The 25,728-nt window shown below is 35.7% G+C and overlaps 1 protein-coding gene across 1 annotated transcript; it reads left to right on the top strand.

Moving 5' to 3' along the window:
• The first annotated feature begins 13,209 nt into the window (after positions 1–13,209).
• On the top strand, positions 13,210–14,508 carry LOC124438914 (forkhead box protein D3-like). Its single transcript, XM_046989106.1, has one exon. The coding sequence runs from the start codon at positions 13,225–13,227 to the stop codon at positions 14,245–14,247; it is 1,023 nt and encodes a 340-aa protein (XP_046845062.1). The 5' UTR covers positions 13,210–13,224; the 3' UTR covers positions 14,248–14,508.
• Positions 14,509–25,728: the final 11,220 nt, after the last annotated feature.

Raw genomic sequence — 25,728 nt, 5'->3', positions numbered from 1 at the left:
ATGTGGATAACTAAAATCCTACTCTGCACACCTCTCACAACTAATAATTTCTTCCATAGTGCTGTAGAAAATAATGCAATAGTAAGTATTGTCAATGTTGTCGCAAGCAATAGTGTGCCCAATAAAAAAGCAGATGCTTACATTTTTCACGATAATGTCAGAAATATTTATCAAAAGAAAAAAAATTGCAAATGTAAAAAATTCTTAATACCATTAGATAGATTAGCATGAGATGATTGAAAAAGTCTAATAAACAGTTTACTTTTAGTCACTCGTTTATGAAGCATCAATAACTATTTGTTACCATGATGCTGACACAGCATTATAAGGTGTTTACTTAAACCATTGATTTGAAAAATTAGTACCTGGATAGAGCTTCTACATATGAAAATTGACACCAGTTTAGATTTTACTCATCCAATTCTTAGGACCACTCAAATACAATATGGCGTAGAGTTGACAGAGCGATTGCAACGATGCTTAGTGCAAGATTACTTGTACATAAATAGCCGCAGTTTTGAGAGTAACAATTGTTGTAGCAGGAACAAAGCATCGCCGCAATCGCTCAGCAAACTCTACACCATATTGTAATTGAGTGGTCCCAAGAATTGGGTGTGTAAAATCAAAACTGGCTTCAATTTTCATAATGGTTTCATATGTAGAAGCTCTATCCAGGTACTATTTTTTTAAATCAATGACTTATACCTCAAGCAGACCTGCCAGCTTGCACAACTTTATCGGCTGTCACCTAAATCTAAAAACGAATTTCCAGAACAGCAGATTTTCCATCACATTTACCTTTCTTTAAAGACATATAATTGGTGAAATAATTTTGAACGAATCAGGTCGGACTGACTATATGGCAAAAATATTGAGCTTTTATAGGTTTTGCGTTCAAATCTTTCACACAATTTGTATGAACAAGAAATTTACTTGGGTTTTCCCGGTTTTCTGTTTATACACAAATTTTTTTTTTTAACGGTGTAATTACAGAAAAACTGCATTGCAGTCAACCAATAACAGTCGAAAAATATCTCAGGGTAAATTATTAATTGAGTTAAGCAAAAGTCACACTATCGTTGAAATGCAACGAATTTCGTTATGATTTGGTCGTTAACGAAAAAATATGACGACACGGACACCGCCGAATTCATCGACGATGAGCATGCACACCGAAATCATCATCGAGTGACGAGTGATCTTCTCCGATTGGACGTAAAGCCCGGCGCACACGAGAGCTATGTGTTTAGCCAATTGTCATTCGTGTCAAGTAGCGCGAGCAAGTTGCTATCGTGTGCGCGTACTGTTTCCGACGACTTTTGCCTTTCCTGGCAGAACTGGCAAATATCAAACATGTTTGATATTTTTTGCCACGCGTGGCGAAATGCTTTGTCGATTTGTCCGTGTGCGGCGTCTTGAAGCAAATTGCTTTTGTGTTTTCATCACAGCGAATGCTTAATAAATCTCATATCAAACAAAAATGGCGGCTTCCTCAAATGAGTTAAATTCTGTGTCATTTTCTGATTCCGAAGAACAAGACGAAATAGCACTTTTATGCCTGTCATAATCCACCGCTTCGTCCATGTTTTACGACAAGAAGCTGGTAAACGCCTGCGTCTACGGCGAATTAGCAACAGGCATAAAAGTGCTATTTCGTCTTGTTCTTCGGAATCAGAAAATGAAACAGAATTTAACTCATTTGAGTTTGATATGAGATTTTTTGAGCATGCGCTGTGATGAAAACACAAAAGCAATTTGCTTCAAGACGCCGCACCAAAGCATTTCGCCACGCAAAATATCAAACATGTTTGATATTTGCCAGTTCTGCCAGGAAGTCGTCAAAGTCACGAGCAACGCTCGCACCCTGACACGAATGACATAAACATAGCTCTCGTGCGCCAGCTTCACATGAGTAATGGTGTGCTCACTGTTTTACAGGCAACATGGCTGACTGGCAAGAAATGCGTATCCTTATACTTATCATGTCGCCTTCAATTTATTGGATGCACCCAAAGCCTCCTTTCTGATAGCCATTGTCGTTTAGAAGATAAAAGCAGTAATATTTCCCTCTTTAGAATTATTAGCAACTTCTTCCTACGTTGATTTTTTGTCCAGGAATGTTTTGCGAAAATTGACACAGTGTGACACTAAAAGTTCGTCACGAACTCTTGATAAAGAACAACTCATCGCAAAATTAGTTGCATTTCAACGATAGTGTGGCCCGCGCTTTAAAAGGACTTCAAAAACGTTGCTACGAACATGGACGCCGTGTATATTAAAACAAGCGGAACAATAAGCTATTGCAGACTAAATTATGTAATGCAGATTTCATTAAATGTCACTTAGGGGCTGTTCACATGAGCAAGGGTAGCTGGGATTCAATGATGCGTTAAATCATTTAGGCAAATAGAAAAGATTAAATACTTCACAAGAAAAAAAATTATTCCAGCAATTTCTTTATATTTTCTGACTTTGAAAATCACAAAACCTTTAAAATGAAAACAAATAATTTAGCCTCATTGGAAAATTACAACTGAAATGATTTATGACGCTTAAGTAACGGTTTAAGTTTTGCGCTTGAAGTTTGACTCCTTTCATTTACTCAAAATCATTTCAAACCTCGCTGAATCACTGTTACCCGGGCTCATGTAAACAGCCCTAAATCTGCAAAGCAATTGATGCTGTATATTAAATTAATTTCTGCGTGCATTTAGCAAACTTAGGCCAAGTTCAAACATTGAAAATTACGTAAACCGAAAGCATTTAAAACAAAAGACAATGAGGAAGTTCATCTCATTTTCTTTTGTGACGTAATTGGAGTTTGAGACGGAAGTAAGCTTTTGTTTCAAATCACAAGTCATGTCAATACTTGGTTGCATAATTGGCACAGTTAAATAAATTTGCACATGTATTTGACTCAAATTCCGTTCATCAAGATTTACAACTTCAGTCGACATTAACTGTAGAAGAAATATGAGTTCAAACACATCTGGAAAAGATTCTTCCAAAGAAGATAAGCCAGAGGCAACAGCTACGGTTTCTGCAAGCAGTTTACGCTTTGAAACAGAGAATTACAGTGAATTCCGTTTCTCGTCATGCAGTGTACCAACAGGTCAAGAACAATCAGCAGCGTCCACAAGCCACACACCTTATCGTTACATTCAGTTTCTTAAAGAAATAATTGAGAATGCACCATACAAAAAGGTAACGTTATCCAAAATCTATAAAGTCATCATCGAAAAGTTTCCTGTTTATGCAACTTCTCCAACCTGTTGGTATGCTCACGTTAAAGAAGTCTTAAGACACTTTGACTGTTTTGCTGAATTACATCGGATATCGAGGGATAAAGATAGCGAACGTTACTGGACAATAGATCCGGACTACCGTGAAAGTGTCAGTTCCATCCACAATGTTTCACATGAAGCGGAGAATGCGCAACGGGTGCCATATTATGAAAGACCATATTGCACTTACATTGAACTAATCCAGATGGCAATCATGAGTTCACCACGTGAAAAAATGATATGGCATGAAATTTGCGAATTTGTGGGGGACAACTTCCCTTACTTCATCGACTGTCCAAGTGATTGGCGTAAAACGATTATCAACGTCTTATCCGATAGCGTCGAGTTTGTTAAAATAGATCGGAAAGATAAAGTCAATTGGCATTTCTGGAAAATAAGAACGAATTTCTGTTATATCACTGGCGAAACGTTCGACAGATTTAATTTACGTAGGCCAAGGAGATTCATTAGAGGGAATGAAATAAGAGCGCCAGCTTCCAATGCACCGTCCGAGACAAACTTCCAGAATTAAATGAAGGACAAATTGAAGTTAATCCGGTTCTTAACGAAGACATAACTACTTTATCAGCCTCCACAAAATCTAATACTTGCACAAGAGCATATTCCATTAATGATAGTCTTTCAACTTCATCGAATTCTTCATCAGCCTCTATACCCTTTAAACCCCCTATACCAAAACCAATTCATTCTACGTATGAAAGCCAGGACACTACGAACAGTTCTGTACAGTGTCCATCCGTCTCTGTAGCTACACAACAATCTGAACCTTTTACAGCCCGTATATCTCAACCTACTACATGCATTCCTGAACAGTATAAAAAGCCATAAGCAAAGAATAAAGAATCATCAGATGACGAAGAAAACCCCTTTGACACTGGATAAAGTTTTCAGTGGAAAAACCTCATGAAAATTTGTAACCTTACACAGAAATAGAGAACACATAAAGACATGCGTATGAAGATTTGTGAAAAATCTTTAAGTCATATATTGCACGTTAATTTTCCTTATGCTGATAATCGCTCTTGCTTGTTTGAAATAAATTTGTTTTTATAAAGTGTTGCTCTTCATTCTTACAAAAGAATATTTGTTTAGATAGAAATAAACTTACAAATGTTGTGTGCTAAAAAAAAGCTATATTTGATGAGATCTGCCAAAAATCAAATATATTTTATTTAATTACATAGACTTCTCAAGTTGCACGTAATAGGTTGGTCCTTTAGTATAGTATTTTTATGCTAGTTGAATTTTGTGAGTATTTACAGTTCTCATATAAGTTACGAATAAATTTTTAGTGACAAAGACATTGTAGAAGACCTAAAAGCAAATGAAAACATCCAAGTTACACGGAGCTTCTATAAAACTATGAGAAATCGTTAGAAACAGCAAAAAAATACTTTTAACATGTTTGAACAATTGGCGAAGCTATCCCGGACTTGTCACAAGCGGAAGTGAATGATGGAATACTGTAAATATATACATTGCAAACTAGCTACATTTATCCTTACTGTTTATACAACTTTTTTCAGAAGAAGCATCTTAAACTTTAATAAAGATTTTAAATTCCCTGTTTTGGAAGTAAGGATTTCATTAAAATTCGTCTTGCCTTGGAAACGATTCAAAGTTAGCGGATATAACAAAGAAATTTTATCATTATTTTTGGTCTCTGCTTTCAATAGGACAGGTGTTTTTAACCTGAAAAATGCACTTCAGTGGACACCACGTGTCACTGAGTAGCAGAAATTCTTGCATACTCAATTAAAGGGAAAGTGAAAAAATGGTCATAAAGTCATCTTCAAGCCACTTTTTAATTAAGAAGATAGATTTTTAGGGAGAAAAAGTTACACAAAGCAATTGTCATTTCAAATGATAATCTTTAAGATGATAATACAATGATAATGCAATGACAATATGCTGCGATCAAGCATGATAATCCTTACGTAGAGTATTTCCTTCTAACACTCTCAACATGATGACCGAACATGCTCGTCAACAATGTTTTGTCTATATATGTGATGTTACGAAATGTGTGTAAATGCTCTCAACATGTGTTAGTCCTTAAAATGATAACACGCAGGATCCTGGGACAAAATATTACACGACAGCAAGCAGCTGCATCTATACAGCAACACATAAGATTCAGTGAGCAGCTAAATTATAATAATATAAGTTACAAAATGCGCATGCTTATGGTCATCATTGTTGAATGTGCTGTTTAAATGCACTAAACAACCGTGGAGCAACGAAAATGTTAAGTGCAGTTGTTTGGAAAGTTTGAGTAAGTTCAAACTTTTATCAACAACGCTCAACTCCACTCAATACTCCTCAATTGCCTGTGCAAATACTCTGACGTCTTCTTTCCGGAGTCCACAATGTAGAGCTTATGTTGAATCAAAGCGTTTGCAAATACCCCAATCATGGATGTATTGCTATCACTAATTGTGGGGGGGGGCTCTTATTCATATATGCATGTTATAACTCCATAGATAACAATACTTATCAAAAGAACTCATCATGCTGCATATCATGCAGCATATCATGAATATATGAATAAGAGCCCCCCCCCCAACCCAACTAGCGATAGCAATACATCCCTGACCCCAATATTAAAAGTAAATAGAGTATCCATTAACACAGGGTGTATAAAAACTAAAGGCTTTTAGAAATATAACATAATTTGAAATTTCATTGCCAGATCACCATGCTAATCTCACTGGAACATTACTTGACATATTCTGCTGTCACAAGGGGTTGGAAGTTATATTAAATTCCGTGGAGCAGGAAAGATTTTGAATAACACCATATGACAATCCTTTTATCAAACAACACCATCTTTCACAAATATTAACGCTGATTACCCAGTAACTCTTATCTAACGATTTCTAACACAGGTCTCCGTTAACGTTGACTATTCTGAGAATGCAATTTTAGCACGGCAATTTTATTGTTCTTAAAAAATTGATTTCAGAGTGAAAAACAATATTTTTTGTTGTATTGATTGAATAAGAAATGACTTTTGCTCATTTAGCTACAGCATAGATTATTTTACTGTAACTGACAATCATGTACACGGACGTTATTGCTTTACGTTGGCAAAGATAACAGGATTTTTTACTCCTGATTTATTCGTTTGCACAATTCAAAGAGATTTTTCGTTAGTATTTAGTTAAGTTTAAAAAACATATAATTTACTGCAAATGAGTACAACGGTCATGCATCAATTGTAAATAGCTTAAATCTTTTGTTTTATTGTATCTACTACCATCAACCAGTGGCGTAGCTAGAGGTCATGCTTGTCATGCTGAGTATGACTTACTTTTTCGGCAATTTTGATTTTTTTCGATAATTAATTCTTTGATTTGTCTGTAAGACGTAGCTTTTGGTTTGCAGGCTTTTACAATAAAGTGCATGGAAGAAATGCGCTTGAGTTTTTGGACTACGCGTTGTATTACGCAAAAAAGCCCGCAATTAGGGAAAACCTTAGCCACCTGAGCGCTGGATACGTTGCTTATTGATGACGTTTGAAATTCCTGCTTTCCACTTGAGAGCATGACTTCCTTCGAAAATACGCTTCTTTGATTGGCCAAATTAGGCTAAGTTCTTGCATACTTCCGCCAAAAGTCATGCGGAAGTCATGCCATGAACTCATCGCAGGAGTTTGATTGTTTTGACGATACGCTTTATAGGAAGGCACACTCGGACATCTAGCAAAAGTAGGCGCATTCGGAAACTTCTTACGAAGATGATTTCCGACACCCGAGGCTTATTTTTCGAATTGCGTGGATTCTGCGTGATAAATTTGCGTGTAAAGCCTTAATTCGCGGCAATTTGAAACTTATCGCGGGAAAATGAAATAATTTAAATTAGTAAACAGTCTCCGCATATTGTACATCACCACACAATACAAACGAAGTTAAATTTCTGTTTATATTTCCGCTGGTAAACTGTTCTTATAAGAACAAGCACATATTTTTATACATATGGAAAGTATTGACATTTCAGCAGCGACTTCTTTATTTAAAATCAAACTGTCTGAACGCTCTGGACTTGTGCAAAATGTAGAGGAAGCAGATAGTCTCCTTGACAGAGGCCGCGGAACCGGGGGGGCATTGGGGGCAAGTGCCCCCCCACTTTTTGCAACAGGGAAAAATGTGCCCTTTTTGTGGAATGAAAGTGCCCTTTTTCATGGTGTAGAAATGCCCTTGTTTTAGGTAAAATTGGACTGAAGAAGTTTTTCTTAGATACAAGTAGCCCCGAGAGTAGAACAAAGTCTGTCGGCATCATGCGAAATCAGCTATAGCTTAGTTTTTGATCTTGATTACCCAGATGGATCAAAAATCGCGTTTGTCGATTGGGGTTGTCTTCGCAGACGTTCGCCCAGTAACTTAATTAACCAATGAGAACTCGCAATTCATGATCCACATGAGACTATATATTCTACGGCAACGCATTGCTCCCGTCGTATTGTCTTTCAGGCCATTGGTCCTACAAAACTGTTGACAATTCATAATCATAATAATTGAAAATTTTGCGGTTTAAATCACTTCTAATCAAAATCATCATGCCTAGAGCTGCTAGGCGAAAACGAGAAAAGGAAAAAGAGCTTGTAGAAAAAGCTAAAAGGATGCGAAAACTGACGAGTTTTTTTAGTAGTGCTCCAGCAGAGAACGTTGTTGACCAAAACATCGACTCTAGGTCTAATTTCACACTGCCGTCAGCTACAGAAACTCCATCAACGTGTTTATCTCCTTATTCTCATTCCAAACCAAAATTCGGCGAATCTGACTCTACAAGAAGTGCCGAGAACAACTTAAAAAACACTCTCACTCTAAATTTCACGCAGAGGCGACTGAGAAAGTTTTATTATCTGATGATTCGAGAAGAGATATTGGAGCGATATTGGTCAGTGAATTGAAGAAAACCCAGGAAACTCGAAGAAGAATGTTGCTAAAACAACTAAGTAGTATAAGGTATTTGGCACGCCAAGCCCAAAGTTTGCAAGGTAAAACTGAACTTGAGAGTAACTTGCAACAGTTTTAGCAATTAAGAGCGGAGGATGTACCTGATTTGTTGTAGTGGATTGACAACGGAAGATATCTCAGTCACGACATCATAAACGAGTTGATTAATATGATGGGCAATGCAGTCCTGAGATCTATAGTGGCAGACATCCGTAAGGAATCACAATTATTTAGCCTAACTGCAAGAGACATAAGCAACAAGGAACAACTAACATGTATTTTGCGCTGGATACCTAGAACCGACTTGTCCGTCCATGAAGATTTCCTCGGAATGTACGAGCTAGAGAAAACCGATGCTGAAACAATCACCACTTCGCTGAAGGACATTTTGTTGCGATGAAGTTTGACGATAGACGACTGTCGATGGCAAACATATGATGGAGCAGCAAATATGGCTGGAGGCAGAAGTGGGGTTGCTGCCCGAATATCTTCTGAGAATCCTCACGCCTTGTACATTCATTGCGGTAACCAAGTCTTGACTTGGCTTTGCGTGATTGTGTAAAGGAGAGCTGGATTATCAGCGATACGTTGAAGGAGGTGCAAGAGTTGGTGTATGTGAACAAGTAGCAACTACCTTGCAGAAGCCTTCAATAACGTCACAAACAACTGTTACTTGCATAAATGCCTTGAAAACAAACTTGCAGCGTCAACGAGAAAACTTTTTGTTTTACGACCAAGTAGTTGCTTCAAGCAAGGCTATCAACTTTGTAGGCGATCCAACACAACCAAGACCGAAAAAAGTTCCGTGGCGACTTCAACACGGAGATGGCGAGCAACATCATTTCCAAACTGCTAAAGACGCCCACCGTGCCCAGTATGTTAAAGCAATTGATGCGTGCTTGGCTTCACTTCAGGAGCGCTTCGATCGAAAAACATATTCTGTATTGATGAACATCGAAACCGTGCTCATTAATGCAGCAAACGGGTGTAAGTTTGAGTTGAATGATGAGGTTGAACACCTTTACGAAAATGACCTCGACTTTGACCAGCTGAAGGTGGAGTTAAAGCTTCTTGAAGAAATTATATCGCAGCGACTTCCAGAAGTAAAGAAAGCGACATCAATTGACACCATAACATCAATATTCTCAACCGAAGAAAATAACTCATCGCAGATTGTCATGGCAATGTCTAATGTTGTCCGACTCTTGCAGATTTACCTTCTTGCTCCAATGAGCGCAGCCTCTGGAGAACGATCTTTTTCATGCCAGCGGCTTGTCAAGACACATCTTAGGAGCGCAATGCGGCAGCACGCTACAATAATCCTATTGTTATGCATGTAAACAAGGCCAGAACTGACGAAATGGACTTACGTTTAATAGCTAAGGACTTTGTTCTCAAAAACGAACGTAGGGTTAGATTTTTGGGGAAATTTTAATGAGATCGCATTACTTAATAAAATTGTTCATGTAGTCATCTTAGTTCAATTTGTTAGCACGCACGCCGAGCAGTAGAGAATACGCATAGCATTCTAAGAATGTCTACCAATATTTTGCAGACTTTGAAACTTAATCATGATTCATGAAACAATGCATATCTGTAATATACTAAAACAGTAAGCTGCAAACTCACATGCCCTTTTCGGTCAGTGCCCCCCCACTTTTGAGATACTTCCGCGGACCCTGCTCCTTAGAGAGTACGAGTTGGCAAGCGCAACTATTTTTTGTGGAAATAAAGCAAAAAAAGGAAATGGGAACACAGGTTTGTATTCTTTTTCTCAAAATATAACTAATCTATATTAATGTATACGCTTTCCTTATTTCTGTTGTCCAGATCAAATTGTTATATGAAACCTGAATGTTGTCATATTCTTTAATATAAGAAGTACTATAATAATGTCCATGCACATTTGAGTCTTACTATCCTCAGTCTGTCGTTGTGTGTCGAACGAGCAAGGAATAGGGAAACTACACTCATCGTAAAAAGGTGAAAACCAACTCATAGGTAGTACTTTAGTCTAAAAAAGGGCAAGAGGCAAAGCACAGTTTTTTGTTAAAAAGGGTTTCGTTTAATGTGTACAGAATACAACCACGTAAATCACACAGTAATGTTGAATATAATGGTTCAATTTGAACTAAATGAAATCACTTATTCTATTTTTAATCGAAAAAATGTTAGATCGCACAAGTGCCAATCACAAGGTTTGGTGGGAAGATGGCCAGCTTCCATTTGACCATATACCGTTCGTTCAAGTGAACCATAGGGTCTACGATTGTCGTCATGGGGTAGATAGGCATTCAAGCCAAAAGAAGAAAAACAGAACGGTAATAGATATTATTCATCTGCTAATGCAATACTACAGATTTAATAAAAGTAAATAAAAGTGAAACGACGTTGCTAACCTTATAGTACGTTGTAATTAAACTTCCAGTGTGAAGAGCTTTGAAGGAAACTTTGAGTTTTATTGTATTTTAACATTGTCATGTAATCTTGGTTTCTTTCTTCTTCATGAATTTCTTCAGCTACCTTTCCTTTTAGGTGTAATTATTTACCAACATGTTTATATATTTTAGTCAAATTCTAGCGACCATTCGTTTAAGAAGCACAGAAACATGGTTCAAGGAACAAGAAAATTGAACTGTTCAGCACAAGTTCACATGAGAGAATACATCAGATTTCCAGACTTTAGGGTGATTTTAAATAACAGTGATTATTCGTATGCATTACTCGATCTGACAGGTGTAAACAACAAAAATGTCTCGAGGTGTCCAAATCAATTTGCCTTGAAACTTTACTCACACAGGTTTTTTGATAAATTTACGCGCCTTTAGATTAAAGAGCAAACGGTTTGGCGACAAAAATCGATGTCGAAAAAACTTAGGGAATGCTTACAAAAAGGTGGAAATGCCAATGGAGAAAGGTGGATCCATATCCAGTTGCCTTGCCTATCTGAGCACAAAACTCACCCTATAGGAAGCGTAAGAATATATTTAGTCCTAGTTTTTGTACGGTGCAAGTCAATGTCTTGCTATATTGTTTTTAAACCTTACGTTTTATAATCATCGTGGGAGCGATGGCTTTCAAAAAGCAGCAACGGACTGCTCCCGTTAAAAAATATGATTCTTGCAATACTTCGATTAATTGCCAGAGCGAGGACGGAGGCTGATTACGAGGAAAATGTTAAAAATTTTAAGTCATCAGAAGAATGGAAGACAAACCCAAAACTGCGCAACTGGTTTGGCAATACATGGTTATCCCAATACAAGGCAAGAGAATTTTATAATTTGCAAATAATATCATTCTTACAGTGCTCATCAATAATTACAATACATGTTGATTTCGTTAATTTTCTTGCGTGGACAAAATTTAGAGAAATGGGTGTGGACCTTTCGAAAAGATCGACTGCTAACAGTCATAAACACAAATAATGGCGTGGAAAGGCAAACAAAGCTTTCAAGCATGAATATTTGGATGGTTACAAGAATTCAACGTTGAGCGTCATGCTGACAGTGCTAATTGAAGACTTTTTGCCCGACCTTTACTTCAAGTACTTATTTTTTTTTTATTTACTTGAACAAGTCTCTTAGGCGATGGCGAAGCCAGCCCGATCTTTTCCTCCAACAAATCAGATTTCTCAGCAAAATTATTGTTCATTTCTTTAGAAATTCGATATCATTCATTGTCTTTCCATTGATTAAACACAAAAATAGATGATTTGTAGAGGTACAAAAAACGGGCTGGGGAATTCGCTGCTGCTGTTAAATACGAAATTGCAGAGCAATTACAGGCAGTACAATTATGATGTCCAGTCATACCTTCACGAAAGACCACACTCTATGATTAGGCATTGTATGGAAAGACGTGCATCGTCAGAAGATACCCTTGCATCACACATCATGGTTGTTGACGAAGTGCATGGAATTTTCAAAGTTCGTAGTCAAGACGACATATGCAAGTTTTATACATTGTCGTTTGGAAGTGATCCAGGTGATCTTCCAAGCTGTGATTGTTATGACTGGGAAAGACACAGGTTGCCATGTAAGCACTTCTTTGCGATTTTCAAGAACTTTCCACTTTGGTCATTTGATAAACTACCGAAGTCGTACACGGAATCTCCATTTTTAACAGTTGATCGAATAGGTTGCACGTCTGCAATGGAAACAAAGCCATTTGAGGTAAGCCAATGTCACTCTGATTATTCTTCACAAACCGTCGAAGCACCAGAGGAAAACGAAATCCACGTAACTAGGGACAAGAACATTTTCCCCACCATTGTAGCTGAGCTAAAACGAGTTGCTACGAACATGGACGCGCGTGCATATTAAAACCAGTGGAATAATTAGCCATTGCAGACTAAATTATCTAATGCAGATATCATTAAATGTCACTTAGGGGCTGTTCACATGAGCAAGGGTAGCTGGGATTCAACAATGCGTTAAATCATTTAGGTAAATAGAAAAGATTAAATACTTCACAACAAAAAAGACTTATTTGGGCAATTCTTTATATTCTCTGACTTTGCAAAATCACAAAAACTTTAAAATGGAGACAAATAATTTAGCCTGAATGGAAAATATCAAGTAAAATGATTTATGATGCTTAAGACACGGTTTAAGTTTTGAGCTTGAAGTTTTGACTCCTTTCATTTACACAAAACCAATTCAAGCCTCGCTGACAATGAGGAAGCTTATCTCATTTTCTTTTGTTATTAATGCTTCGGTGCATGTAAATTTTGACGCTTGAAGCAGGCCTCAGTGACGTATTTGGAGTTTGAGACGGAAGTGAGATTTTGTCTCAAATCACAAGCCATGTCAATACTTGATTGCATGATTGGCTCAGTTAAATAAATTTGCACATGTATTTGAGTCAAATTCCGTTCGCCAAGGTTTACACTTTCAGTCGAAATTAACTGATGAAAAAGTATGAGTTCAAACACATCCGGAAAATACTCTTCCAAAGAAGATATGCCAGAGACAACAGCTACGGTTTCTGCTAGCAGTTTACGCTTTGAAACAGAGAAATACAGTGAATTCCGTTTCTCGTCATGCCGTGTACCAACAGGTCAAGAACAATCAGGAGCATCCACAAGCCACACACCTTACCGTTATATTCAGTTTCTTAAAGAAATAATTGAGAATGCACCACACAAACAGATAACGTTATCCAAAATCTATAAAGTCATCATCGAAGAATTTCCTGTTTATACAACTGCTCCACGCTTTCGCTATGCTCACGTTAAAGAAGTGTTAAGACACTTTGACTGTTTTGTTGAATTACATCGGATATCGAGGGAAAAAGATAGCGAACGTTACTGGACAATAGATCCGGAGTATCGTGAAAGTATCAGTTCCATCCACAGTGTTTCACAAGAAGCGGAGAATGCGCAACGTGTGCCATCTTATGAAAGACCAAATTTCAATGAAATAGAACTAATCCAGATGGCAATCATGAGTTCACCACGTGAAAAAATGACATGGGATCAAATTTGTGAATTTGTGGAGGATAACTTCCCTTACTTCATCGACTCTTATAGTATATGGCGTTTCGCGATTATCTTCATCTTATCAAGCAGCGATGAGTTTGTTAAAATAGTTCGGAAAGATAAAGTCACTTGGCATTTCTGGAAAGTAAACCCGAGTTTATGTTATATCAGTGGCGAAACGTATGACAGTGTTAATTTACGCAGGCCAAGCAGATTCATGAAAGCAAATGAAATAAGAGCGCCAGCTTCCATTGCACCGTCGCAGACAAACTTCCAGACATTAAATGAAGCACCAATTGAAGTTAATCCTGTTCTTAACAAAGACATAACTACTTCATCAGCCTCCACAAAATCAATTTCTTGCGCAAGAGCAAATCCCATTAATGATATTTATCCGACTTTATCGAATTCTTTATTAGCCTCTATACCCTCCATACCCTATATACCAAAACTAATTCCTTCTACGCATGAAAGCCTGGGCACTACAAACAATTCTGTACAGTGATCATCCGTCTCTGTAGCTACACAACAATCTAAACCTTTTACCCCTATATATCAGCCTACTACATTCATTCCTGAACAATATAGAAAGCCATTAGCAAAGAATAGGGAATCATCAGATGACGAAGAAGACCCATTTTACACTAGATAAACATTCACGGTGGAAAAACATCGTGAAAATCTGTGACTTTAAACAGAAATAGAAAACACATAAAGACATTCGCACGACGATTTGTGATAAATTCTTAAATCGTATATTTGTACGTTAATTTTCCTTAGGCTGATCTTCGCTCTTGCTTATTTGAATAAAATTCGTTTTTATAAAGTGTTACTTTTCATTCTTAAAAAGAACATTCCTAAGAACTAACCGTAATACGTTGGTCCTTTAGTATAGTATTTTTATGCAAGTTCAATTCTGTGAGTATTTACAATATTCATATTAGTTACGATAGAACTTTTTTGTGACATAGACCTTGTACAAAACTTAAAAGCAAATGAAAGCATCCACGTTACGCGGAGCTTCTATAAAACTATGAGAAATAGCTAAAAACAACAAAAAATAATTTTAAGGTGTTTGAACCGATGTCTAAGCTATCCCGTCCGTTTTAATCTTTTTTGTTTACTCAACTGAAGCAACGAATTCCAAAAGAAGTGAATGATGGAATAATGTAAAATATACATTGCAAACTATCTACATTCATCCTTACTATTTATGCAACACTATTCATAAGAAGCATCTTAAAATATAATAAAGATTTAAATTCCCTGTTTTGGAAGTATCTATTTCATTAAAATTCGTCTTGCCAATTAAGACAGATTTTTAGGGAAAAAAAGTTGCACAAAGCAATTGTCAATTCGAACGATATTCTTCAAGATGATAGAACATTGGTAAAGCAATGATAATGGCTGCTTTCGTTTTAAATGTTTTTCGATTTATAAAGTAAGAAGATTGCAAAATTGCTCAAAAAGATTTATGTTGTAATAATTATTGGATCGTTTCCATTTGCCAAAATCTTTTTATGCTTCGCTGAATCCCGGCTACACGGGCTCATGTAATCAGTCCGTTAGCTTCAGTTTACCTTACTATTTATTTAGCTCTGTCTTAACCGTTTACCATCCATACACCAATGAAGTCTATATATAGTCTAATATTTCATATTACTTCCTTGTATATTTGCACCATTCTACAAACTTATTTATGAAACTTTCCAACAACAACTTAACACTTAATTTGCTCGACCACCAGTGAAAAAGAACAGTGACAAAATTTTGGGCTACTGTTTCATAAAAAAAAAATTCTTTCTAATGTACAAATAAAAATATGACCGCCACTATCCTCTAATTTAGCGATGTTCTAGTACAGGTCGCCGTTAACCTTGACAAATTTTTGAGAATACTCTATCATTTAGGAAATTTTGTTGTCCATCAAACTGGATTTCAGTGAAGAAAATAAATACATTTTTTCGTGTCTTGAAAAGACATGTATCGTATTGTTCACTTTTTATTAACTTACTGAATCAGTTAAGTAACCTTTCACAAATAATAACGCCGATTATCCAGTAACTCTTATCTAACGATTTCTAACACAGGTCTCCGTTAACGTTAACTATTTTATGAGAATACAATTTTCTCATGGCAATTTTATTGTTCTTGAAATACTGATTTCAGGGTGAAAAAAAATTTTCTTATCAGATTTTGTACTATTGACTTTTTGCTCGTTCATGACAAAGAAAGAATTTTCGTTTAGATTTAGTTACGATTTTTTGAAAAACAAGATAGTCAACTGCGAATTAGTAAACTTTCTATGCAATTATGTGAAAACAATGTTGTTTTTTCCTTTATTGCAGAGCTTGGCGAATCTTTTGATTATCCCATTAAAAGTGTACAACAATATAATAATGTTTTATGAATAATGCATAAACGTCTTCAGTTTAATGAGAAGAAATATAAAATGACCTTTAACTAGTTAATTTACATATTACACAATATGACAATCCTTTTATCAGGGCGGATCTAGACTATGTCAAGTCCGTCGCGCGACTGATGTTTGAAATTCAAAATTACCTATTCATATTAATTAAAAATCATTAATTATTCTTACTTTATTATCGCATTTACTTCGTGATAAAAATCTAGCTTTATTTATTATTGAAAACTAATGACTAATCCAATAAATATCTCGTTGGTAACCAGATCAGTTGAATTTTAATTGACCTGGAATAACCGACTGTTAAACGGGGTGGCTTGACTGGTTCGACCGATAAAGGAGTCTATGAACGCCAGAAACGCTATTTTATTGGTCAATGGCCAGATCAGTGGACGATCTGGAATAATCTCAACCGATAAGCGGGGTGGCCGGACCTATAAGGGAGTCCACTTGCTATCGTGTAATTGGTTCGTTTAAATTTTTGTCTTACTGTGATTGGTTTGACCGATTTCGACTGATAGCCAACTGAACTAACATAGTCAAGCTCACTGTCTGAATTGAATGATTGATCGTTTTATAGTAATTTTCTAAAGCATGATAGAACCTAAACTACAATCAGATAGAATTTATGGAAATCTTTTACAAATTCATATATTGACATGAATGCTGCTTTCTAAACTGGTTTTCAAGAGGGTGAAAAATTTATGGATGAATTGTAAATGCTTGGCAAAGACGATCTCGCGAGCTACATTTCAGTTATTGATGTTCAAAAGCAAGCCAACATTGTTTTGAGAAATTTACATCCAAAATCGTAAGTAAAGGGCAACTGAAGTGTATGCATGAATGTATTATATCAAATCAATTTATGCGAGTGTGTGATGCGATTTATGTTAATATGGCGTATGGTAAGCAGATTGATGCTTCTAAAATTGTTGTTGCCGAAGGACTTTTAGCTATGATCTCTTTAGTGCTTGGGTAATCGTGACTGTTATATGGCAGCGAAATCCTACATTCCTGCAAATATATTTCAATGGACAAAAAATCTGTAGACATAAGGCGCCATACTTATATTTACATTATCATAAACAAATGTTTGGGGCTTTTTAGTTTATGATCATTGATCGTTCAATCATTGGACAGTTATACTACATATTGTTTAAGATTTGAGAAAACTAACATTGATTACATGAGAAGCTGTTTTCTATAACTTGTGATTTTGAGTCTTCTGATCCATGAAGCTTTTTATTTTGACAATTTGACTGGAATGGTATTAAACCTTTAGTATTTCACATACATGAAATGCTGTCCCATGTCACATATTGTCCCCTTTTCTAACTGAACACCTCATGTAGAGATGTAAAGTTGGGTTAATCTACGGCTCATACCAGATTGTTTGCCATAAATTACAAAGGGCTATTGACGTATGAAAAGCATTTTCGATAAAGTAAAAATGACCTCCTATGCATGCAGCTAAACCTTGAAATTTGGCAAAACAGCAAAGTATTTTCATGATCACTAAGTAATTTTTCTGATGATCATTATAATTTCTAAACTAAATTATTTCAGATTTACATTTAAACGAGCTTTGATCATATGAAAAGATATTTATCATAACCAGTAAGCATGACACATGAACCAATTTTAACATTCATGTAATTATATAATTAAAGACATGTTGGTTACATTCTGTTTGTATTTGATAATACAATGCTACTAGTGATTGCTATATAGCACACCTTGCAGAAGATAATAGTCAAGTGAAATGCCTAATAAACATTTACGGTATTAAGCTGTCCTTAACTGCAAATTTTCACTCTGATAATTTTTGCTTAATATTTGGCAGAAAAAAATTTTGAGTTTTTTCTCAAAAGGGGAATTTGCTGGCACTGATGTGGAGATGGGTAAAGAGTTACAATAAACTTGCATGGTTTTAAGTCTGAGCTTTTCTACATCTATGAACTGTCACTTGTAGTACCAAATTTCTAACTTAACTCATTACATAGAGGTTTGAATGGGGGTCTCTAGGGGTCTATGCCTGACAACTTGGTAGAAATTTTTAAAGATTATATCTGTTTTTGAATAGCATTATCATAAAATAAATTTTACGTTCCTAGACATGCTAAGGAGTCATATATTTGGCATCATAATGAGCCTAAATGCTTGGCAAAACATTCAAGTATAGTTTACTTCATTTTTTTTTTGAAAAAAACGTAAGCAAAATGTGTTGTTTTACGCAAAAACGATGCCCACAAAATACATTTTGTAATGCTCTAAAATGCTGAAAATGGCATTTTTAAGGCTCTGAAATTCAAAATTTCTCAGAGGAGAATTCCTCAGACCCCCCCCCCCAGATGTGGAGCGCCTCCGACGTTTTATGACTGATGTTTGAAAAATCCTAGATCCGCCCCTGTTTGTAATATACATGAAGTTACTTTATAAACCTCAATGCTCCCACGTTTCAGGTGTAATTGTCGATGCTGTCATACCGATTTGTTGGAAGGCACATTAGAGTACAGATGCTGTAAGGAAATTGGACCAGCTTTGCAATAGTAGAACAAAGCATGGCTTATAGTAAATTCTAGATATCAAACAATTTATCGTATTGAACATTTAGAAATTCTATGTATTCTATTGATCTAGTCCTTGTGCACAGATTCGAGATGTTCTTTGAATCACACACACAATACCACAAAACAGAAATTTTATTTTTATAAAATTTAAAAGGTTGTATTTAAATATTCAAACTCTTTCCCACGTACTGATGCAAATTTAGGCAACGCATTCATTAAAATGTTACATTTCACACTTTTTATCTTGATAAACAGGACTAAGTGCACAACAGTATAGGATAGTAATCATTTTATAAATTTTAACGCAAAAGAATATGAAAAATTAAAACTTCTCTCTCAAATTTGAGATTAAGCAACAAGAATATACTTTTTTCCAAAAAGAATATATTAGAGAAAAGTAACAAAACAACAAACTCGCGCGCACGAGTTTACCAAAATTGTAATACATATAAAAGTCGTATGTTTGTACATCAAGACAACATATCAATCAGTTAAGTCAACAACATCTTATACCTGTCAAAAACTTTTGAAAAAAAAAGTTATTGATGATTTACTATCTAAAACAAAACTAGTTTCTTGTCAAAACAATAATAGCTAAATTGATCGCTAACATTCGTCAGAGTGTTAATGACTTAACTTTGTATTATGCAAGCACGTGGTCAAATTATGATATTATGTGAGCTATGTTCATTTATTTAAACTACTTCATAAATGTAGGCAATGCGTTGAAGAAATAAAAAAACACCTAAATCTTTAATTATGACAACGTGATGAAAAATTTTGTAAAATTTGTATTTTTGTATGTAAAGTGAAGGAAATTTCCTTCATCGTCATGTTAACATCGTTACTTTTTAGAAAGCAACATAGGGAGGGTCAAGTCATTCATCCCGTTGAAAATTTGAGAAAATTACAATGCACTAACTCTGGTCAAAGCTCAATTTTGCATAAACCAGCAATATTCCTTGCAGAGATTAAATTGTCATATTTTCAAAGAAAAAATCACATGAGACGAAAAAGAACACTTAACTCACTCGAATCATGCCTTATTTGAAAGCAATCGACATTATTTTGTTGACACACGCTAGACTTCATTTTATCTACCTTCCTGCGAAGCACGTTTTTAGCCATATTTTGCCGTCTCGTACGCTTTTTTTGTCGAGTTTTTCAAGGCTTCAAACATTCGTTGAGTACATGCTTATGAATATTGATGAAATTTATCCCATTTATGAACAACATTTTATCTCATTTTATTTCGTCATGTTTGGATGCACTGCAGTGTTTTTTGTATTGGATATTTGGCACACGGACATTCTGTCGAGATTGCCGCCATTACGACGTGTCGTCGCTTCTCTGCTTGATAAATTACGTTTTTTGTACTTCATATATCTTTTGAATATAGTAACGTTGAGCAATACATTGTAGTAAAGTCCACATCAAAAATTTGAAAAGATTAGCGGTTAATGAAACGGAAAATCTCACAAAGCACATATAGGAAGGAAATTCAAACACAACAGTAAAAATAATATGTACGTCACACGTAATTTTCGAGAAATACTTGCGCGGGGAACATGTATTTCAAAAAGGTTTGTTCCATCGCCACAAAAATGAATTCATTACAAACGTTTGCGAGTGTAAAACGTGCTTTTTCAGAAACTTCGATTTTATTTTTTATGTTTGATAAACATTGAACATTGCTACAACATATGCTTTGATTTACGTTTGCATGAAAGAAAGCGCTTCGTAAAAATGAATCCCCCTGTAAAGTAGCTCAACCTCATTCCTGACATATTCTTTTTAACTTTTGTGCTTTGAATAGAGGTCACAGTGGATTTGGACCCCATGTTCTAATATGTTGTTTATTTCGAAAACTTTTAGATAGCTGAAAAACAAGGAAAAAGGTCAGAATTAGGTTTTGTGGCCTCATCTTACACTTGTGGTGGATCCAATATCAATAGTTGCAGAAAAAATAAAAGTAGGGAAGTTTATTCTGGAAAGGCAAGGTGTAATTGAGAGCGAATTTAAAATGTTAAAATCAATGTGTACAACAGATCTCCACAGTAGTGTCAATAACTTCAGTGAAGGTGTTCAACGACTTAAACTGAAATCTGAAACTGAAGACAAGACACTACAAAAAGAGCGTCAACTGTTGGCCCAAGAGTCGCTTATAAACGAAAAGAGAGAAGCAATCAGAGCATTTAGTAATACATCATTAAAGATAGTGGAAAAAAAACAGCGTGCAGTATTTGCATGGTAACTTCCACCCTTCAAAGTTTCAATGATAGCGAGGCCGCAGAAAGACTGCGATGCATTACATATAAAAATTAAACTCAATAGCAGAAGTTGGAATGCCATTTACAAATTTCAAATCAAAATTAAAAACAAGATTAAGTCTAAGAACATTGATCGTGTAATAATGATCAATTTAAATTTCCTTTTCCAAAAACACATGCCAAGAACACGCAGTTCTTGATTGGCCATTGATTAAATGTGGTGAGAAAATATTTCATCCTTTAGCTATATTTTAAAAACGTTGAAAGAATAACGAGTTCTTCCACACATTTTGGTACAAATTTCAGTCATGCAAGTATGAAGGTTAAGAAGGTCAGCTTTTTCTCGACAAACAAATCACTTTAACCAATGAAGGAAAAATGGTGATTTTTTTCAGGAAACCATCTTCAAAAAGTCGACAGGAAGTAGGAAAGCTTCAACCGTGCATGGTGTGAAGAAAACTTTGCCATTGACGATTTGCAGGTTAAATGTATGACAGTTGACGACAACGGAGTGGTATATGTTCTTCCTGGATATAAAGGAAGAAATGTAGGGATTTATCAATTGAAATTTTTTTTTAAAAGATGGTACTGTGCAACAGTCTACTTTGAAATTCCTTGACAACAAAGACGCACAAAATCTGTTTATGGCCGTTACACAAGAAAGAGTAATTGCTATTCCATTTGTTGAAGGTAGCCAACGTAATGTCAACTTATATGTGTGCTACAGCAAAGGTGTACACTTTCTGGAGCCTTGTAGGATAATAGGCAATCGTAATCCAGTTGTTGATGAGTTGAAATGTTTGTTCATATCTGTAGATAGGGAAATATCCATGATAACTTATCGAAATAAATCTAAGAATTATAGACTCCGGAATTCTACACTTCGGAAGCAAATTTGTTAAAATGCATGAAATTCAAACCAAATCTTTGCTGAAATCCGAGTATATGATTAAGTTATTTACACACAAGTCTCCAAGTGCATTACAGGTTACAACATTAAACATAATGCTTCAAAGTTAGTGATTGAGACCTTCTCAGCAGACACCGAAAAAATCAGTCATCGCTCATACTGATGAACACAGGATACGATTTAGAAATGTTCAACCATTCAGTTTGCATTGTTCATCATATCAACGGAAAAGTGGCCTTGGTTACTGATGAACGTGTTGTTTATATGGCAAATATGTTTGTTGCGCAGAAATCTAGAAACGCCAAATTCTCACTGCCTTTGGGAGACACAGAACGCGTTTGACATCAATTCAAAAAAAGCTATTTATGATGAAGAAGTGAAAAAATATTTCTTACAGAAAGAATTCTCCAAAGTTATGCCTAAAGTTAAGAACTGCACCCGTATAAAGCTCATCGACAACGAAGCAATTTTAGAATCATCAGTAGAATTGTAGCTCATCATGAATCGCATTGTAGTTCTTTAGGTGGTTATTACTTGTCAACATTGAATTGTTGCTAAACCTCAAAATTGAACTTCAAAATTGTTGAAGGAATGACGACTTCTTTAACACCTTGGTGCATATCTCCTGTTGTTGAAGGATAACGACTTCTTCAACACCTTGATGCATATCTCATGTTGTTGAAGGAATAACGACTTCTTCAACGCCTTGGTGCATATCTCATTTACACAGATGAAAGTCATCTCTACGTTGAAAAAGAAATCACTAACGAAGGAGAACTGCTGACTTTTTTTTGGAGCAATCTCCAAAAAAAGTATGACAGTTGATAACAATGGCATGGTATATGTTCTTTCTGGTCATGGAGGTAAAATGGATTGGAAATATAATCGACAGTTTTTTGAAAAGATGATATTATCCAACATTGTACTTTAAATATCCTTGACAACAAAAAAGCACGAAATCTGTTCATGGCCGTAACACAGGATGAAAGAATTGTTGTTGCATTTGTTGAAGGTGACCTACGTAACGTGAACCTATGTGGATGTCACAAAAAAATAGAACTTTTGCTGGAGGGTTAAAAGGAAAAAGTGAAAATTAATCCCATCATTGGCGAGATAAAACCTTTGTCTATTTCTGATGATAACACCATAGTAATAATAATTGAGAATGAGGAAGAGCACTTGCGCAGATTTTATAAACTCCTGACCTAGAACATGGAAGGAAATCTATTAAAATTCATGAATACGATGAAGTAATTTACACACCAGTCTCTAAGTACATCATTGGCTACCACTTTAAAGATGATGCTTCAAAGATAGTGATGGAAACCTTCTCATGCAGTTGAAACTGAAACACATCAGTCGCTGCTCAGGAATTTTTAGTGGTTCAGTTTCTCTTGTTTACCATAAAAACGAAGGGGTGGCTTTGGTTATTGAAGACCGTATCTTTCATTTGAAAAAAAGTTAAATCCCAGATACAAGTCGATTATGAAGAACGTAGAATCGTCATCAAATCTCCATCGGATGAAATTTTTGTGTAATTCAAGCAGCATATTATTGTTTGTTTAAGTTGGTCTAACGCCACTCCATTGTAAAAAGTGCAGGCAACTTGATATTGAAATATGATGCGTTATCCAATGCTCCCAGTCAGCAGCGATACAAAAAGGTGTCTAGACTCAGTGTTTGGTAAAAGATAAGGCTAGACTTTTTCGTTTACAATAAATTACTAAAACTTTCCTCGAACCTGAGTACATTGGTATTTTTCTCTCAGATAAGATGGTGGACTGTGTTGACAGAGATTGAACAAACTCACTCAGTAGCACATGTTGTTAAGTTCTAACGTTGTCGTTTATGCAATAGTTCTAGTTTTTACGAGGCTGGTAAATGACACGACCCTGTTCATGAGTATTGAGACTAACATGGCTGTCGTGTAAAACACCCAATTATCGCAAGATATTTTATTGGCGTGATTTATATGTTGCATAGCATTTTCATTATTTCATACCATAAAACTATTTGAAGAAATATTGCATATTTCTGCCAGTTCTTGGAAAAATAACTAAACCGTTGTGCGTCGTAAATCTAAAACGACACAAATCAAATTGTTGTTATAGCTATACAGGTCAGAACCAATCAAGATCCTCTCACTTATGGAATCTCTACGTTACTTCATGAAGCTCACTACTATTATTCCTTATCGTCCAAATTTACTTTCTTCAATGCATAACTGCTAAAATTATTGAAGATAAACCATCAGTTTCTATTTTCAAACACGTCAATCTGTCTGACATTCTTCTTACGTCGAGAACATTCTTAATCAACTCATCTTCAAAGTAAACACTTTAACTCCATTCACAACAGTTTCAGTCCAGCTTCTAGCATGTTTCCAACGTGTTTCTTAGATACAAAAGCTGCACAGTGTTTTCCTATTGCGTCATGTGTCCACCAACTCGGCCAAAAATTGGCTTGTGCACTCTTGTAGCTAAACACACTGTACATACTATACAGGTTATACCTGCTATAGACACTATACACATTATACAGGTTATACAAACTATAACTACACACGACAAACACAATACACACCATAAACACTATGCAGGAAATGCTTATTATACAAACTACATATAAGCTATACACACTATAAACATTACGCACGTTATAAAGTTATAAAAGCCATACACTTTACAGATTCTACGTGCTGTACACAAGATTTAGTGAAGGCTGCTCTAGAATGTTAACAAAATTCAAAACCCTCGACATCAAAAAATATACTTGTGGCTTTCATTATTGTCGATTTTAGTTAACTTTTCAAATGGCGGTTGCCAAGTTACTTTCTAATGTTGCCAGTTACATTTCCAAATATGGAATATTCGATATGAACTAGTCAACTTGAGTTCACAAGTTGTGTACTTGAGTACTGAAGTTGTGTACTTGAGTACTGAAGTTGTGAACTAAAGTTGCGAAGTACTGGCAAACGCGAAAGGTCTTTGTACCCTGTAGACATTTGGCAATGAATCCGTTCAGTAAGCAAGGAAAAGCTTTACCAATAGAAAAAAGAAATGAAATATTGAAATGTGGTTAAATAACCAGTGTTTGACAAACATTTTGAAAGAACTAAATCTACCATATAAGACTATATCAAATATAATAGATCTATGGGTAGACACTGGCTCTATTGCACCTCGCCAGATCGAACGTGATGTTCGAGCCACGCGTACAGATGACGTTATTGCATACACTGAATATCTAAAAATTAATAAACCATCTATTTACGCAAAAGAGATTCGGCAACACCTAGAAAATAACAAAATTTGCCTTCCAGCAAACATACCTAGCAGGTCATCCATTAGTAGAATTTTGGATAAAGATCTTGGTTACTCTTACAAGATAATACGTCAAATTCTTCAAGAGACAGAACTGCCAGACGTTATGGAGAAGTTAGAAGCTTACGTAGCAAATATTTCATTGATTGATTGCAGCCGAGTGCATTTCTTTGATAAGTCTTCTGTAGTTGTTACGAGTGGCAACAGACGTCGAGGGCACAGTATGCAGGGTACTCCTGGCTTTAAAATCCCACGATACTCTTCTAGTGCCACATTTACTGTAAATTTATTACATAATGTAAACGGTGTATCGCATTATAACACTCTTAGAGGGCCGTCAAACGGATTAGAATTGCTAAAGCTTTTCCTTGCTTACTGAACGAATTCATTGCCAAATGTCTACAGTGTACAAAGACGTTTCGCGTTTGCTAGTACTTCGCAACTTTAGTTCAAAACTTCCGTAGTCAAGTACACAATTTCAGTAC

This window comes from Xenia sp. Carnegie-2017, unplaced genomic scaffold (genome assembly GCF_021976095.1).
Source record: "Xenia sp. Carnegie-2017 unplaced genomic scaffold, XeniaSp_v1 HiC_scaffold_19, whole genome shotgun sequence".
NCBI lineage: Eukaryota > Metazoa > Cnidaria > Anthozoa > Malacalcyonacea > Xeniidae > Xenia > Xenia sp. Carnegie-2017.
This window is presented reverse-complemented; position numbering and strand designations above follow the sequence as displayed.